Source organism: Colletes latitarsis, chromosome 5 (genome assembly GCF_051014445.1).
Source record: "Colletes latitarsis isolate SP2378_abdomen chromosome 5, iyColLati1, whole genome shotgun sequence".
Taxonomy (NCBI): Eukaryota; Metazoa; Arthropoda; class Insecta; order Hymenoptera; family Colletidae; genus Colletes; species Colletes latitarsis.
In genome coordinates, this window is record NC_135138.1 from 34,933,017 (window position 1) to 34,947,395 (window position 14,379).

Here is a 14,379-nt window from a genome sequence, read left to right on the forward strand (position 1 = left end):
TCTCGTTTCAGGTTATCGTCCGAGGACCGCGTACGATATTGAGACGATTACAATAAAATGATCCAGGAGACAAATAAATTGGTAAACCGATCTTCCACCGAGACGCGGTATTTATCTCCCTCGAAAGGCTCCTTTAAAAAATCAACGAATCGGTCCGTTCTCGTATTCAACGCCATTAATTCCATTATACCATCCCACCTCCGGGAAGCAACAGAGGATCGCTTCAGATCAAGTCCCCGGCTTGTCCCCCTTCGAAATTATTTCACGCCGGGGAACGACAAAGGTCCTTCTTTGCAGACCGTCGCCGTAGGGACAAGCGAATCCGAAGTCGATATCGAGTTCTCCGCCTTCTGTCTTCCTCGCTGAATAACATGCATTAGCCTTTCGCCAGATTAGAGAGGAGCCGGGAGGAGTTTGAGAGCAGGCTATGTCGTTCAGCCAGCTGCACCGTCCGAGGAAGATAAAAAAGGAACAGGAGCCGGGACCGAACGAACCCGTCGAACGAAAGACGGGATACCCCGAGAAAGGTAAAAGAATCGAATCGGGTACGGACAGTACGGATTAGCATATTATTTACGCGCGACATCCGGCCAGATTTCGAAGACAAGTTGGCTAAACTTTAAATCTTCTTTCGAGTAATACTTCGCGCCCAGTCTCGCCTCATTAAAGCCCTGTGCCTGAGATATCTCCCACGGGCACACCCTTCGTCGTCGTCGTCTCTTGCTCGTTCCTCGAGCACGGTTTTCTCAGCTCGTTGCGTCCCTCGGCAGCTAGCACGTACCAGGAGAACCCTCAACCGATGGGAAAAGAAAGTCACATTCATTCCGAGTCTAATTTACCGTGTGGAAATCGCGGTGAATGCCATTAGCGCCGCCGTGGATCCTATGTATACCGAAGAACCTTTATGCTACGTGCCTGCCAGGTGGAAAGGACGAAAGGCCCTTTGGCACGGTGCCCAGGGACACCTGGAATTAACGTGCTCTGCGACCCCCTTAACGAGGTAAATAGGATTACATTATGAGATGCGCCGATCGATTGTTGCGGCCCGCTCTATCTCTCGAGAGAGGTATGTACTCATTTATTAATTGCCGGGTTGGGATTAATACGCGAACATTTCGATTAATCGTCGACGCTTAAGCAACAATACGTAAGTGGGTATTATAAGAGGCGCGACTAATAATCGATTAAAAATTATTTCGGGGCCCCTTTGCGTCGAACGCGGTGAAACCGATTCACTGGAGCGCGCGATCGAACGAGCTGTAAATGGAAATCGGAAGACACAGGGTAAGGTTTTTAAGAAATTTTAGACACACTTTTTTCTTAGAGATTTTTTGCCTTTTGATCGTGACTCAAATGATTCATTTTGTTTTTCGCCGAAAAATTTCACACCTTCTCGAATTTTTTTCTCGAAAGTAGGTAGGATTTCGACGGTATGTCCAATGACCAAATTGATTCTAATTGACCCCCTGAACCGAAAATAATTTTTCCAGAACGATTTGAAACTTTTCATTTTCGCCGAAAAATTTAGGCACCGTGTCGATTTTTCTTAAAAATTAGTTTTTCATTTTTGATAATTTTATTTGACGTCCCACGAAAATTTTGTCTAATATTTTTTTGTAGGTACCCATGAGCTCTACTTCAGAAAGAAGTTTCATTGAAATATATTCACTATCGTAGGAGTTACGGCTGTTTGAAAATTGGACCATTTTTATGGGGTTTTTCTCATTTTTCGGGGTCAAGGACCAACTTTTCGAATAGTTTTGCGATTTGTACATATTCTTCAGCAAAATACGCGTAGTTTGCTTTTTTAAACATTGAAATCGTCCAATCCGTTCAGAAGTTATGACGTTTTAAAGATTCGTATGAAAATTCAGTGAAACATATCGATGGTATGGTCAGACATTGTATTTTCGGTAAAGAATTTTTTTCTCGAAAGTGCGTAGGATTTCGGGGGTATGTGTAATGACAAAAAATGATCGTAATCGACCCCTGCAACCGAGAGTAATTTTTTTAGAATGATTTGAAAAATTTTTTTTTCGCCGAAAAATTTCACCACCTACCCGATTTTTTTTCTCAAAAGTGGGTAGGATTTCGGGGGTATGTGTGTTCACTAAAAATGCTTATAATTAACCCCTGCAACCAAACATAATTTTTTCAGAATGATTTGAAATATTTTAATTTAATTTTTTAATAACTTTTTAACGAAGCCTCAATCAAGAAATTGATATTCTTGATTTTCGTCTTATTTTGGCCTCCAGAATCTCCCATTAAAATTTTTCTCAGGGATAACCGAACACCCTCTGTTAACCATAACAAAAAAAGAATTATCGAATCGGAGGGTATACAAAAATCATAATTATTAAAAATCCACGGATGATAGGCAGCCTATAAGTGTTTTGAGGAGCACGCTTTTATCGTGTTTCGGAGCACCCCTGGCAAACGGCCGGCCATCTGGGGAAGACACTAGTTCAACTTTCTTTCAATTGGAATCCGTGATTCTGTTCGGAGATAAAAAGGATAAATTACTTTCGTAGCGAGTGAAAAAATTCAATTAAAAATGGGGAAACTGCGGACGACAGATGGATTCAAAGGGCTAAGCACACATCTGTAGCCCGCCCCCTCCCTTCTCCCCTTCCCGACGACATCGAAAGTTAAAGGCCGTCGTCGTCGATGCCTGGCTTTTGCAGAGATTTGCAAGAAATTCCTATAAATTTGCTGTCCGAATGTCCTTGCGATTCCCCCGGTCCTTTCGCGACAATGGGAATTTCTATGATCTACCTGACCGGAAATACTCGACTATCATACGTATATCGCGAAAGCCCCTCTTGATCTCGATATCGATCCCCGTGAAAGAGATAATTATGCGATCGGAAGCGCCGATTCTGCCGGGAAACGTTCCGCAAGAATCGCGCGTCGGATTTTCTTTCTGTCCGTAGTTTGACTCTCGAATACCACCCTGATTGCAATGATTAATAATCGTAATCTTACGGAGAACCATTAATAATAACCCACAGACGCGTTGACAAGCTTTTGCACTAGCTGCTACTATAAAAAATATATGTAACGGAGCAGTATACCCAAATAATATCCACGGGGCTTTCCCTCGATGCGTTAGAGTTGACGCGCAAAACCCACGGTGCCTTTGTTCCATGGTAAATAGAATCGAAAATGTGTCTTGAAGCTTTCTCATCGAACAAGAACTGTTATTGATCATTAATGCTAGTCGAATGTAGCTCAATCGTTGTTCAAGAAAATAAACGCGATAAAAGAAACTTTTCCTTTCTTGCTAGATCAATCAAATTACTGAAACTTTAAATCACGATGAATTAATGATTCAAGTGTAATTTTAGACCTTACTGTTTTCGATTCAATGTATTAAAAGAAGATATAAATGATGTACGGTCAGCACACGGGCAGAATTTATGCACAAACCCAATAATAAAATGTGTCGTTGGATGAGCGTGGTTAACATGGGCGTTAATTTAGTAGGAAGGGATATTAAATTTAATTGTGCTCGGATTTTGATGTTAAGAGACGGACGCGAGATGTAATTAACGGTAATATGCGAAATGCCTTGCTCGCTGTATTCAGAACATACCGAAATTTCGAGATAATTTGAATATTGAAATCGTGAATCGGTTTTCACATTTCGCAGGACATTTGCTCTAGTAAATTCGATTCTCGTTGTATCAATCGCCATTGAACATCTCGTACGAATACAATGAACGCGAAAACCATTCCAAAAATAACGATCTAGAAAAATTGTAATTGAATAACGATGACATAACTCTAGCAAATACTTTTCATTTGAGATGTATTCGTAGATCGAAGTTGTTTGGGTTTAGGTAATGCGAAAATGGCGAACGTCAAATTTGTCGTGAAAGCTCAATCCATTAATTCCTCCACCAACGTTTAACTTAAGTTTCAGAAACTTTCTGAATAGTGTGGGGATATGTAAACTATCTTGCAACTATTGTGTTAACATTCTGTTCCCTCTCCATCAGAGCGAACTACGTTCTTTCAAAAGATTATTGTAATCGATAGCATCGAGTGACCAATTAATAAGAATCGAGTGTAAAGATTTGGTGCATTTTCAGATAAGTCTGTCGAATTTTTCGACATCTTTGTGGATAAAACAAAGCATAAGCGATACGAGATAAAACACAAAGTCTGGTAAAAATATCGAAACGTATTTTACTATATCTGGGACCTCGTTGCGCGTTGCTCGGAAAATTTAACGTTGCAGCGCGCAATGATGCATACACTAGAGCGTCGATTATCCGAACGACTAATTATCGGAACAGAAAACGAGACACATGTCAATAGCATCGCGAACTCTACGCTAATTTACACTTTGCAGCCTGTATTCATCGTGTGTAAATAATTTTACGAACCTCTATGCTTCGAGGAACCCAATTTAGTGTTTCGCGAGTATCAAACGTGAACATATAATTAAAATTACACGTTGCATTCACCCTACGAGTAAGTAATAGAAGAGCAATAGTACTGAAATTGGAAGAAAAATTAAATATTATTAAATAATTAAAGAAAGAAAAAAGTCTATAGTCCAACCATGAAATTATGTTTAATGGGAGGGGGGGATCCACGATGACCAAAATTAAAAATTATGAAAATGCGTTGTAACTAAGGCCAATCGAAACGTGATATTTTTCTCGCTGTATTTAGAAAAGGGGACTGTTTATCGAAAGTTATTATTCGATTTCGCGGCGATATACGGAAGAGATGGAAGACTCGCGGAAATAGTTCATAAATCTCGAACAAATGTCAAGGAAAATTTTGATGTCAGCAACTGCTCAACCACCGTACGCGATACGCGTCGTTCTAGAGACGAAACTTGTACTTCTCGCAAGTTTTCAATCCTACAAACACGCTTCACCTGCGAGTAAATCAGAATGGGATCAAAGGATCGTAGGATCCCGACATATGGATAGACCAGCCTCGTGTTCGTTCCCACCTTCTCGTGCCTTCCCTCCTACCACCTTTGTGTACCTTTCATGCACGACGTTGGTGAAAAACAAATCTCCCGGGGTTTCGCTCATTCTCGACGCGATACCTGAAAAACACCGTGCACCGAAATAATACATACCCACGTACATTTGCATGCCTTCTACACCGCGTAAATAGAAAGTAAAAATGCATCGGGAAGATTCAGGGAAAAAGTACTGTCGCGAAAATATGAAATCTAACGTTCGTCCCTCGATGACCAAAAAATAAAGATATCGAACGTTAAAAAAATGAAGAAACTCTAAAAATCTGTAAGGATTACCTTTAGATCGACATAAGACGGATAATATCATTCCATCAATTTTTTCTAAGTAAGTAGAAATAACGAATAATGGCCAGACACGTTAACCGAGTCCTCCTTAACAGCACGCGTAAAAATTTTCGAAATTATTTTTCTCAATCTCAAATGTGTTGACGTTGAAGAAATAATTAAAAAAGATGTGATAAATTTTCTTCGTATATTGCTTCGTTTTCAAGATAATTGAATTTTAAAACGCGTCTGACCATCGCTTGATCATTTCTACTTGCTGGTGCCTAAATCGGACTCTTCTAAATTAACTGATGTTTATAAATAAAAGTGAGGCACACAACGATATTAGAAATGTAATTATAAATGTGATATTATAATGAACGTACTATATTAGATTCAGGACTAAATACTATTTTGATTAATACGATGAATTAATGACGTAGTAACTAAAAGTTCGATTCCTTTCTCTCGATAATCAATTTTTCCAATAATAAATCTTTTTTATAGTTGACATTTCTGTTAATCGATGACCGACATTCAACAGTATTAATATTAGGTCTTAAATAAGAACGCGTTATCTAAAAATGAAGACGAATTAAGTGTTCCATTCTTAATGAAATTTGATTTTTGCTGTTATAAAACTGAACACTGTCTGACTGTCTGAATATTTTATTATTATACTTAGTCTAAAAGGGTTCGATGTTACCTAAATTTAACCTTCACTGCATTAAAGGTGACCTATTTTCATTTATAACTGCATGCATATTCTGGAAAGTATTGCAAAACATAAAATATTGCTTCTGTAGGGTTGGAATAGTTTGAAGCCACATAGTTTATTGTTATACTGCCACATGTTAATATATTGTGGTTACAGCAATTCCTCAATATACACTGTGTAAGTACTCGAGTCCACTCTTATGTTATATAGAGGAAGAGTAGCGATTTTTTTTCCAAGAGTCGATTTATTTTATCTCGATCTGAGGCTGAGCCTAGCATGTACCACCCCACGAGAAAATTGAACGGGATATATCGAGAGTAAGCGAAATAGAGCACCAGTGAGCGAGTGTCACATTACATGCTCGAGCAATTCACAACTAGGGCTGGGACTATTCGGAAATTTGACAAATATTCGAACGCTACGAAAATTTGAACATCACTACCTAAATATCAATATCCAAATATTGGCATTCAAATATTATTACTCAAATTAAAAAGATACATTTACACGCACTGTAAAAGAATTTTATTTTAAAAAGACGTTCAAAGGTGAAATTTTATTTCCTTAATGGAATTCAAAGTATACGAAATATTTGAATAATGTACTATGAAAGTGCATGGTAATGTAACAGGATTTCATAAATTATTTAAAGGCGTTCGCTTAACGACCACACCCGAGTTAACTCGACAACATATTTTTTTCAGTTTAGTAATCTTGACTGTAAGAATAATGAATGTAAAAGGAAGATCGATGGAACTGGGATTCCATCTATCTCTTTTCGAATCTCCGCTCACAGCAATCTTTACGTGGTGAGACCTAGTACTCAGTATTATCGCGACGAAGGATTTTTCATAGTAACGCCAAGTTAATCGACCGCAAACTTCGAATATTATTATTTTGTGAAATAGAAAAATATACAAACCTTGAATACTTTAACGAAATTAAACGTCTGAATGTTTCAATATTGAACAATTTTAGTCAAGGAATAATCGAACTTGTGACTTAAGTAATTGCTTTAAAACTGTAGAGAATTTTTGATATTTAAAAAGACATTAACATTACGAGCTACTCGCGTCTCGACTGGTAAAATGTTTCATTTCATAGAGTTCATTAATGTGTATTTTATGCGTTTACACATATTTTATGAAACATTGAAGATACACTGAAATCGTGGTTTACTAACAACGCAATTCAATTAGACTACCGATTAATTAATGTGAGAAACGTCATACATTCGTGCAGATCAAGGCGAATGAGAGGAGAATCTTTAAGCTTCTTATGCAAGTAAATTAATCTCTCTATTAAGAAATAGCACGGATCTCTCACAGTTAAATTTATTCTAGATTTTATTATCGAATACCATTTAATTTATAGAACAATATACACACACTCACAGAGAGTAACCCATTTAAATCTACATCTCGAATATCTTCGAAACTGTTTCGAAGTTATTCGAGTGGCTTGATTTAAATGGAACATCCTATATACAAAGTATATCGAATTTATTCGTAAAATGGTACGTTTTCGAAATGATTAAATTTGATCATTAATCGCTGTCTAGCAAGCTGTATTCTATTGCACGCGTACTAGGTGAATATTCAAAGTCTCAAGGTACTTTTCCCGTGTCAAAAAATTTAAAACACGATTTAAAAAGATACGTATCACGGTGAAATACGCCCTTAATAAATAATTTAGGGCAATACGACGCGGTGGGGCAAAAGGTGCTTTACTGGAACGTAAAGCCGTCTGAAAATTACGATTGTTTAACGAGAAATTATTAAAATTTCATTCCATTATGAAAAATCGGATATTCCCGGATGCCATTGTCTAAGTCGGATTTGAAAGACGGAACTGGATAAAGAGACATTAAGGTACGAACCTTTGACGCAGATACTGGCGGATTCGAATATTACTCACACTCAATTTAACTTATTGAAACTGACGAGAAGCTGTTTGATGACCCAGACTACAATAGCGTAACAATTAATCGCTGAATGGATCATCTCTATGCCCTATAATTATCTGTCATTTATCAAAACCAATCCATGACGTTTCTATAAAACACATGCACCCACTATTACTACCCATTTCTTTGAGATAGCTAAAAATACTTTAGTAAGTATAATAATAATTCATTCCATTATATTTACCTTACCTTTTGTTAAGATAATTAGCAAAATTTCATTTTAATTATTCACTGCAAAATAATATCCACGTCCCGGTAAGTTTCACTGCGAATAATATTAAACGTAAAATGAAAAGTGGAACATCTAAGAACATTAAATTTCATTTATTTGTACGCGATTGTATTATTATTTTTATAAAGAACTTTACATAACTATTAATACATAAAAATTAAAAACGTAATGCAGCGTCATTTTTTTTATCATAAATATTAGCTTTACATCTTTTTTAACGTAGAGATGAAGGGACAATAAAGTAACACATTCTTATCTTGAATTTTGAGTGATGCTTAGTAGAAAGTTAAATTAATTTGAAAGAGTTACGACAAATACGAAAGTTATATAGAAATACAATTTAGAAATTTATATTGCGACTTATGCCTAAGGAAGTTCGTAAGTGTAATATTCGCAACAAATTTTCTTAGTTTCCATAAGGAAAATTTATTGCATAAGTAATTGATGTTAAATGCACAAAGAAATTTTTAAGATTAAGAAAATATATTTGTAATATATTGTTTGGCGTATGTGTTGCGATTCCTCTAGACCATTTAAAGCATACAGAAGACTATTTAGTAATTTGTTCTGAAATTAATCGCTAACTCTCATAGGTTTCTTACATTTATTATTAATACACAATGAACTCTATAAATAATCGAAAATCCGGAAATAAAAAGAAACGCGACTTAAAAGATTTAAATTATAATTACAGTTATATTACTGACTGGCTGTATCGTGAATAATTTACACAGGGTATCTTACCTACCTGACGTTACCCCCGTGAATATTTTATGCTTTACTCAAGAGAAACTGTAAGGGATAAAATTTAGTATTTGGTACAAGTACTGCTCTACAATTTATAATAAAATTAATAGTACAGTGCATAACAAAAAAAAATGTAAGTCACTTTGCACCTTCGCTAAAAAAATAAACAGTAAAAAAACACTCACTACCGCACCAATTGTTCGAAATGACCCAATTACGAACTGGGGGAAGTATTCTAAATAAAAAAAAAAAAAATATACAAAATGGTAACGTTAGGTGAGAATCCTGCGGACATAACTTAAGTTTCTTGCTTTTGCATCAATTACGTTTGAACTCAATCGCATATTTTATTCGGTTAAAGAATAGTATAGTTACTGCATAAAAATTACAAGAACATAGTCAGTTACAAAATTACTGTGTAATTCTGTAATTAAATTGGGCTTGTGTCCTTTTAAACGTGACACTTGCATACTGTATAAGGCAAAATTCATCCATTCTTTCATGCACAGTAGTGCCCACTTAAGTGTCCGCGATTGTCTCCAATTCTTAGAAGCCAAACGACTTCGAACATCGAATGTGTCAAGCGTAATTTGACGCCACTTATCCTCTTTCCTTATCTCCGTTGAATTCTGAGAAATAACCATGCCCACATAAATGACCGCGGCCGGTCCCGAGCGTGGTCACTTAAGTGGGCACTACTGTACATCGTAACGCACACATTATCGTTAGGTCTATTAAGAAATGATTCCCTGATCAGTACACTACAATATATAACAATAATGGTACAAAACTTCACGTATTTTGTACTAAGCTTAACCAACTTCGACCTTCTCCGCCGACCGACGTTGGAAACCGAATCTGTACTAATCGAACCGAATTCTTATCGTCGCCCATTTCTTTGTATTCTGAGGTAGCTGGTACAACTATCGTTTCCCTATCATCGCTTTCGTTATAATTATATATTTCCTCCACCTGTTCTGCATCCTCAGGTTTGCACTCCATTGTTTCGTTTTCAGTGAAGGTCATCTAAATATTGCGAATTTTTGACATTGAAAGATATTATATTAGCACAATCAATAATAACACATACATACCTCTTCATCAACAAGATGACCCACTTCTTCGTCCGCGACATTTTCCTCCGCTGAAATATTTAATACGTCTTCTTCGTTATACATTTGATCTTCGTTCTGTTGTTGTATAATAACGTGATCTTTCAATTCGGTCACATATAGTTCTGTTTCCTCTAACTAAAATACAATGTAAATGTAAAGAAAATTATTTATGTTGTCACATTATGCTTTACTTATCATAGTTAAAAAAAAAAACTGCATTTAATTACTTGATCATTTTCAGTTTCGTCCATTAAAAGTTCCACATTATCATTCGGAATTGTTATAATTTGATCGTCTTCGGTAGTTAGTCGCGGTTGATTAACTACGATGGTATCATTCAGATGACCCTAAAAAGCACAATGTACGTCAGTGTTAATGTCACCGTGCAAATACATGACTTCATTATCTCGTGATAGTGCATCAATTTACCTGAGTTTGCATGTGATTATACAACAAAGGTTTTCTCATGAAACCCATACCACATACCAAGCATTCGTACGGCTTCTTGTCACTGTGTACAAATCGATGTGCATTTCTATTGTCTCTGCTATTAAATGCTTTCCCACACACCTAAAATTTCACGATACCATTCCGTTCCAAAGGAATTATTACGACAATTTAAAATAATCAAATAATCTACGCTGTACGCACCTCGCATAGGTATGGTTTCTCTCCCGTATGTATACGCATGTGCTTTTTATAATGTTCAGGGTAAACAAACGTTGCTGTGCATATTTCGCATTTGTATGGTCTTTCGCCAGTGTGCGCCGCCTTTATATGGTAATCTAACAATCTGCGTCGCTTAAATCCTTTTCCGCAGTCGTCGCACTTGTATCGTTTGTCGTTATAATGCGTCGCGCGTTTATGAGATTGTAAGTTTGACCTTTGACTAAGAATTTATAATAATATGGTAAGCTATTCTCGTTCCGTTCGGTCAATCCGGGATTTTACACTTTTATTTTGCCAAATGCCGGAAGCTGACACTTCGACGCGTGGTCTCGAGTCTTCCACATCTGGCAAATTTCGTTGCAAAAGAAATGGCGCTTTGTCGAGCAAACGTGTTACGTCCGGATTGACCAGTAAAGGGCTATATTGTCCCGTGGGTGGCACGGTACTCGAGGTAAAACTTAATAAAACATCTGGAAAACACGCGCGACCACTCCTCGCGTCGCTAATTCGGAGTGTTCTTCTTCCCTAAATTTCCGCGACCTTCAATTTGGGGAAAGGACACCCTCGACATAGAGTGACCTGGAACCTTCCTCCACCATCAACCGGGAGCAAGGGATCGATCAATTCGCGTATTGAGGGAGGTAAGAGCGGAGGAACCAAAACTTCGAGACACAATTGTCTAACAAGCGACAGCGTTCGATCACAATTCGAGAGACAAGTCAAAAATAACGCATACCACGACGGTTAATTGGGCCTTACGCCCCCAAGAGAAAACTAATTCGCGCGTCCATTTTTGGCCAGTACCCGTGCGCGACGTTACATTTCAATTCTCGTTCGTTATAATCAATAATTGCAAAAATAAACATACCTGAATGTAGCACCACAGAATTCACATTGATATGGTTTCTCCCCTGTGTGTGTTCTTTCATGGTCTCTTATTTCAGCTTTACGAGCAAACGCTTTGCCACACATTCTGCATATATATGGTTTATATCCTGTATGCACTATATTATGAACTTCTAAATTATGTGGCGAGCCGAACGCTTTCCCTATAAATATAACAATTAACTTAAGTAACAAGAAACATCTAAATAGAGAAAAAATAGAAAAATTGAATAATACGTACCACACTGGTGACAAATGTACTCTTTTACGCCATTGTGCGTTCTTTCGTGCTGATTAAGATTCTGTTGGCTCAGGAAAGTTTTATTACATTGCGAGCATTCGTAAGGGCGAGGTCGTATTTCATGTGTTTTTACGTGTGCTTTGTATGTATATTTCGAAGCGAAATCTTTGCCGCAGTTTTCACATACGTACGGGCGTACGCCAGTATGCGTATTTATATGCTCCTCTAATAAATTCCTGGAGCTAGAAAAATAATACAAGTCATAATGTAATAAAAGTACTATTGTTTTACTTAAATACAATTTAAATAATATGCTTTGTATGTACCTGTATCTTTTGCCACATGTTTCGCATGGCCAGGATTTTACTTGTGGATAATGTATTCGTTTATGAATTCTAAACAACCGTAGATTACTGAATATTCTATTACATATTTCACACTGAAAATCACCCTCCTCCTTAGCAACGTGATCATCAAGGTGAACAGAGAGCTCATTCCTCTTTCTAAAATCATCCCCACATATATCACAAATGTACAACCGAGTTTCATGTACATTTTTCATGTGTGCAATAATTGATTTTGCATCTCCAACAGCTTTATCATCTTCATTTGTACATACTAAACATGTATATGTAGAACCATCTCTAGCTACGAGCTGAGAGAAAATAAATAATTAAAAATAAATAGTGAAATAAAGTAAGTGCATATGCAGTAGTGCCCACTTAAGTGACCGGCGGCGGTCACTTAAGTGGGCACTTCTGTAGTTAAAAATTTCTTACTTGTCCTACAAAAGTTTCAATTTTTGCTGCAACTTTTGATCGTTTTATCCTCTTTCTTTCTTCAGCATTACTTGTCTCAGGTATATCTTCAACTTTAAGAATAACTGTTTCATTCTCACAAGGTGGTTCTTCTTCCTCCTCTAATCGTTCCTCTATGCCCTCCATCTCTTGACTGTCTTGCTCATCCTTTAAACAAAATTATATTGTGTAAACTCAAAATATTATTTTGTTAATAGAGCTTCAAACTTACTCTATTTATCATAATCTGTGAATATTTCACTTCCATATCTGCTCCTTGACTTTCTGTACTTTCCATATAATCATGATCATTGTATTCTTCTTCATTTTGTAGATCAGATATTTTTGTTACAGTCTTCTTATAATTATTAAATAGTTCTAATTTTACCTCTGTCAATCTACTTTCAAGATCATCAATCTGCAAATATCATTTATCTTTTAACTTCCTTCATGTAACTATAAGAGACATAAAAGTTATTCCTTCTTTACCTCATTAAATAGTTTATAGCATTTTTTACATATAACAAGAGAATGTACGTTTTCTTCATTTAGATCTGTCTCTAGGACAATACAAATGATATCTATAAGTGGTTTCTCTGATGATGTAACAGAGTTTTCATTAAAAATACGTATACTATTCCTAGTAGACACACCAACTTTACTATTACATATCAAACAGTGAGTACTGTCTTTCTCTAAATCAGCCGTCATCTTTTTGGCAACTGTAAAAATAATGAGTGTATTAAGTCACAAGCTTGCAATCTTATCACTTTACAATAAATTTTATCATTGAAAAAAATGTACACACTAATGTATTTACAATGTAGAGCATAAACTTTAGTTATGTGCTAAACCTGCAATTTCCTTTGATCCAAAGCATACACATAAGGGAATACAAAGAGAAAAATATAATATTGGGATGTTAGAATGTAATGTTTGTTGAGGGATTAAAAGAAAAGTTTGGAACAGAGCATGCATTAAAAATACCTTTAGCCTATAAAAAAAAGAACAATTGCAATACTTGGCATTTCGCGGAATAATTTTTAATTTTCATGATAGAATTCTACGAACAGGACCGATGTCTGTGAAAATCATATTTTCATCATAGTTTCTTCTTATGTAATAGCACACGCCGTGTGCCTCGAATAAAAAATCATCCATTGATATCATGTATCGTCAAACACTAATGGATCCGACAATTCACTCTATGAAGCAAAGGAACGATAAATAACGTGATGGTACGTCCGACGGGCAGCGTTCGTCTTAGCATGCAACGAAGCATACCGTTCTTCGGCATCATCGATAAGTAACCGCTAAAATCCAATAACCCTAACAATAACGTAAACGAGGACCAGTAAACAAAATATTTGCCTGCGTTCCTCATCAAAATGAAGCATTATAATAAACGTAAAAAGTTGCCAGCACTGACTTGAAATTTTCGTTTCTCTGTTCGAACGATTGGCAGCGAGCGAAACGGCAGACGAGTCTTGATGCCAACGCCATTTAGGCCTTCATGCCAGGTAGGGATGTTGACCGCTACGAAAGCACTACGAAAATTGCACTTTGAAACCGTTGTCACTTTTTGGAACGCAAATGGAAATTTGCTGTAACCGTTGCCTAAGGTAGTGGCACACGATTGCATATGCATGCACCGGGTGCCCTCTATCGGATATTTTTTACATGGCCATATTTTATAGAAAGTTTAATTTTGCCGAACGATGGGAAATTTTAAGA

The 14,379-nt window shown here is 36.7% G+C and overlaps 1 protein-coding gene and 1 long non-coding RNA gene across 5 annotated transcripts in view; one reads left to right on the forward strand and one right to left on the reverse strand.

Moving 5' to 3' along the window:
- Positions 1–1,541, forward strand: part of LOC143341757 (uncharacterized) — a 174,540-nt gene extending 172,999 nt beyond the window's left edge. The window contains exon 3 of the long non-coding RNA XR_013079673.1: positions 12–1,541. This is a non-coding gene — a long non-coding RNA (uncharacterized LOC143341757). The remainder of the gene's footprint in view (positions 1–11) is intronic.
- A 7,240-nt stretch (positions 1,542–8,781) lies between these two features.
- LOC143341634 (uncharacterized) lies at positions 8,782–14,257 on the reverse strand. 4 transcript variants are annotated; one of them, XR_013079658.1, is made up of 14 exons: positions 14,075–14,257; positions 13,667–13,974; positions 13,135–13,367; positions 12,878–13,063; positions 12,628–12,813; positions 12,175–12,503; positions 11,849–12,090; positions 11,591–11,771; positions 10,705–10,942; positions 10,483–10,623; positions 10,281–10,400; positions 10,033–10,188; positions 9,508–9,964; positions 8,782–9,475 (listed from the first exon to the last, which is right to left on the reverse strand). XR_013079658.1 is itself a non-coding variant. In XM_076764599.1 (13 exons), exons 2-13 carry the CDS (start codon positions 13,671–13,673, stop codon positions 9,731–9,733), a joined length of 2,253 nt encoding a protein of 750 aa, XP_076620714.1. In that variant the 5' UTR covers positions 13,674–13,974; positions 14,075–14,257; the 3' UTR covers positions 8,782–9,730. The 4 variants fall into 4 exon arrangements, 3 of the variants coding, with proteins under 3 accessions (XP_076620714.1, XP_076620716.1, XP_076620715.1); XM_076764599.1 differs by having other exon boundaries at positions 8,782–9,964; XM_076764601.1 differs by having other exon boundaries at positions 8,782–9,964; positions 13,717–13,974; positions 14,075–14,256.
- Positions 14,258–14,379: the final 122 nt, after the last annotated feature.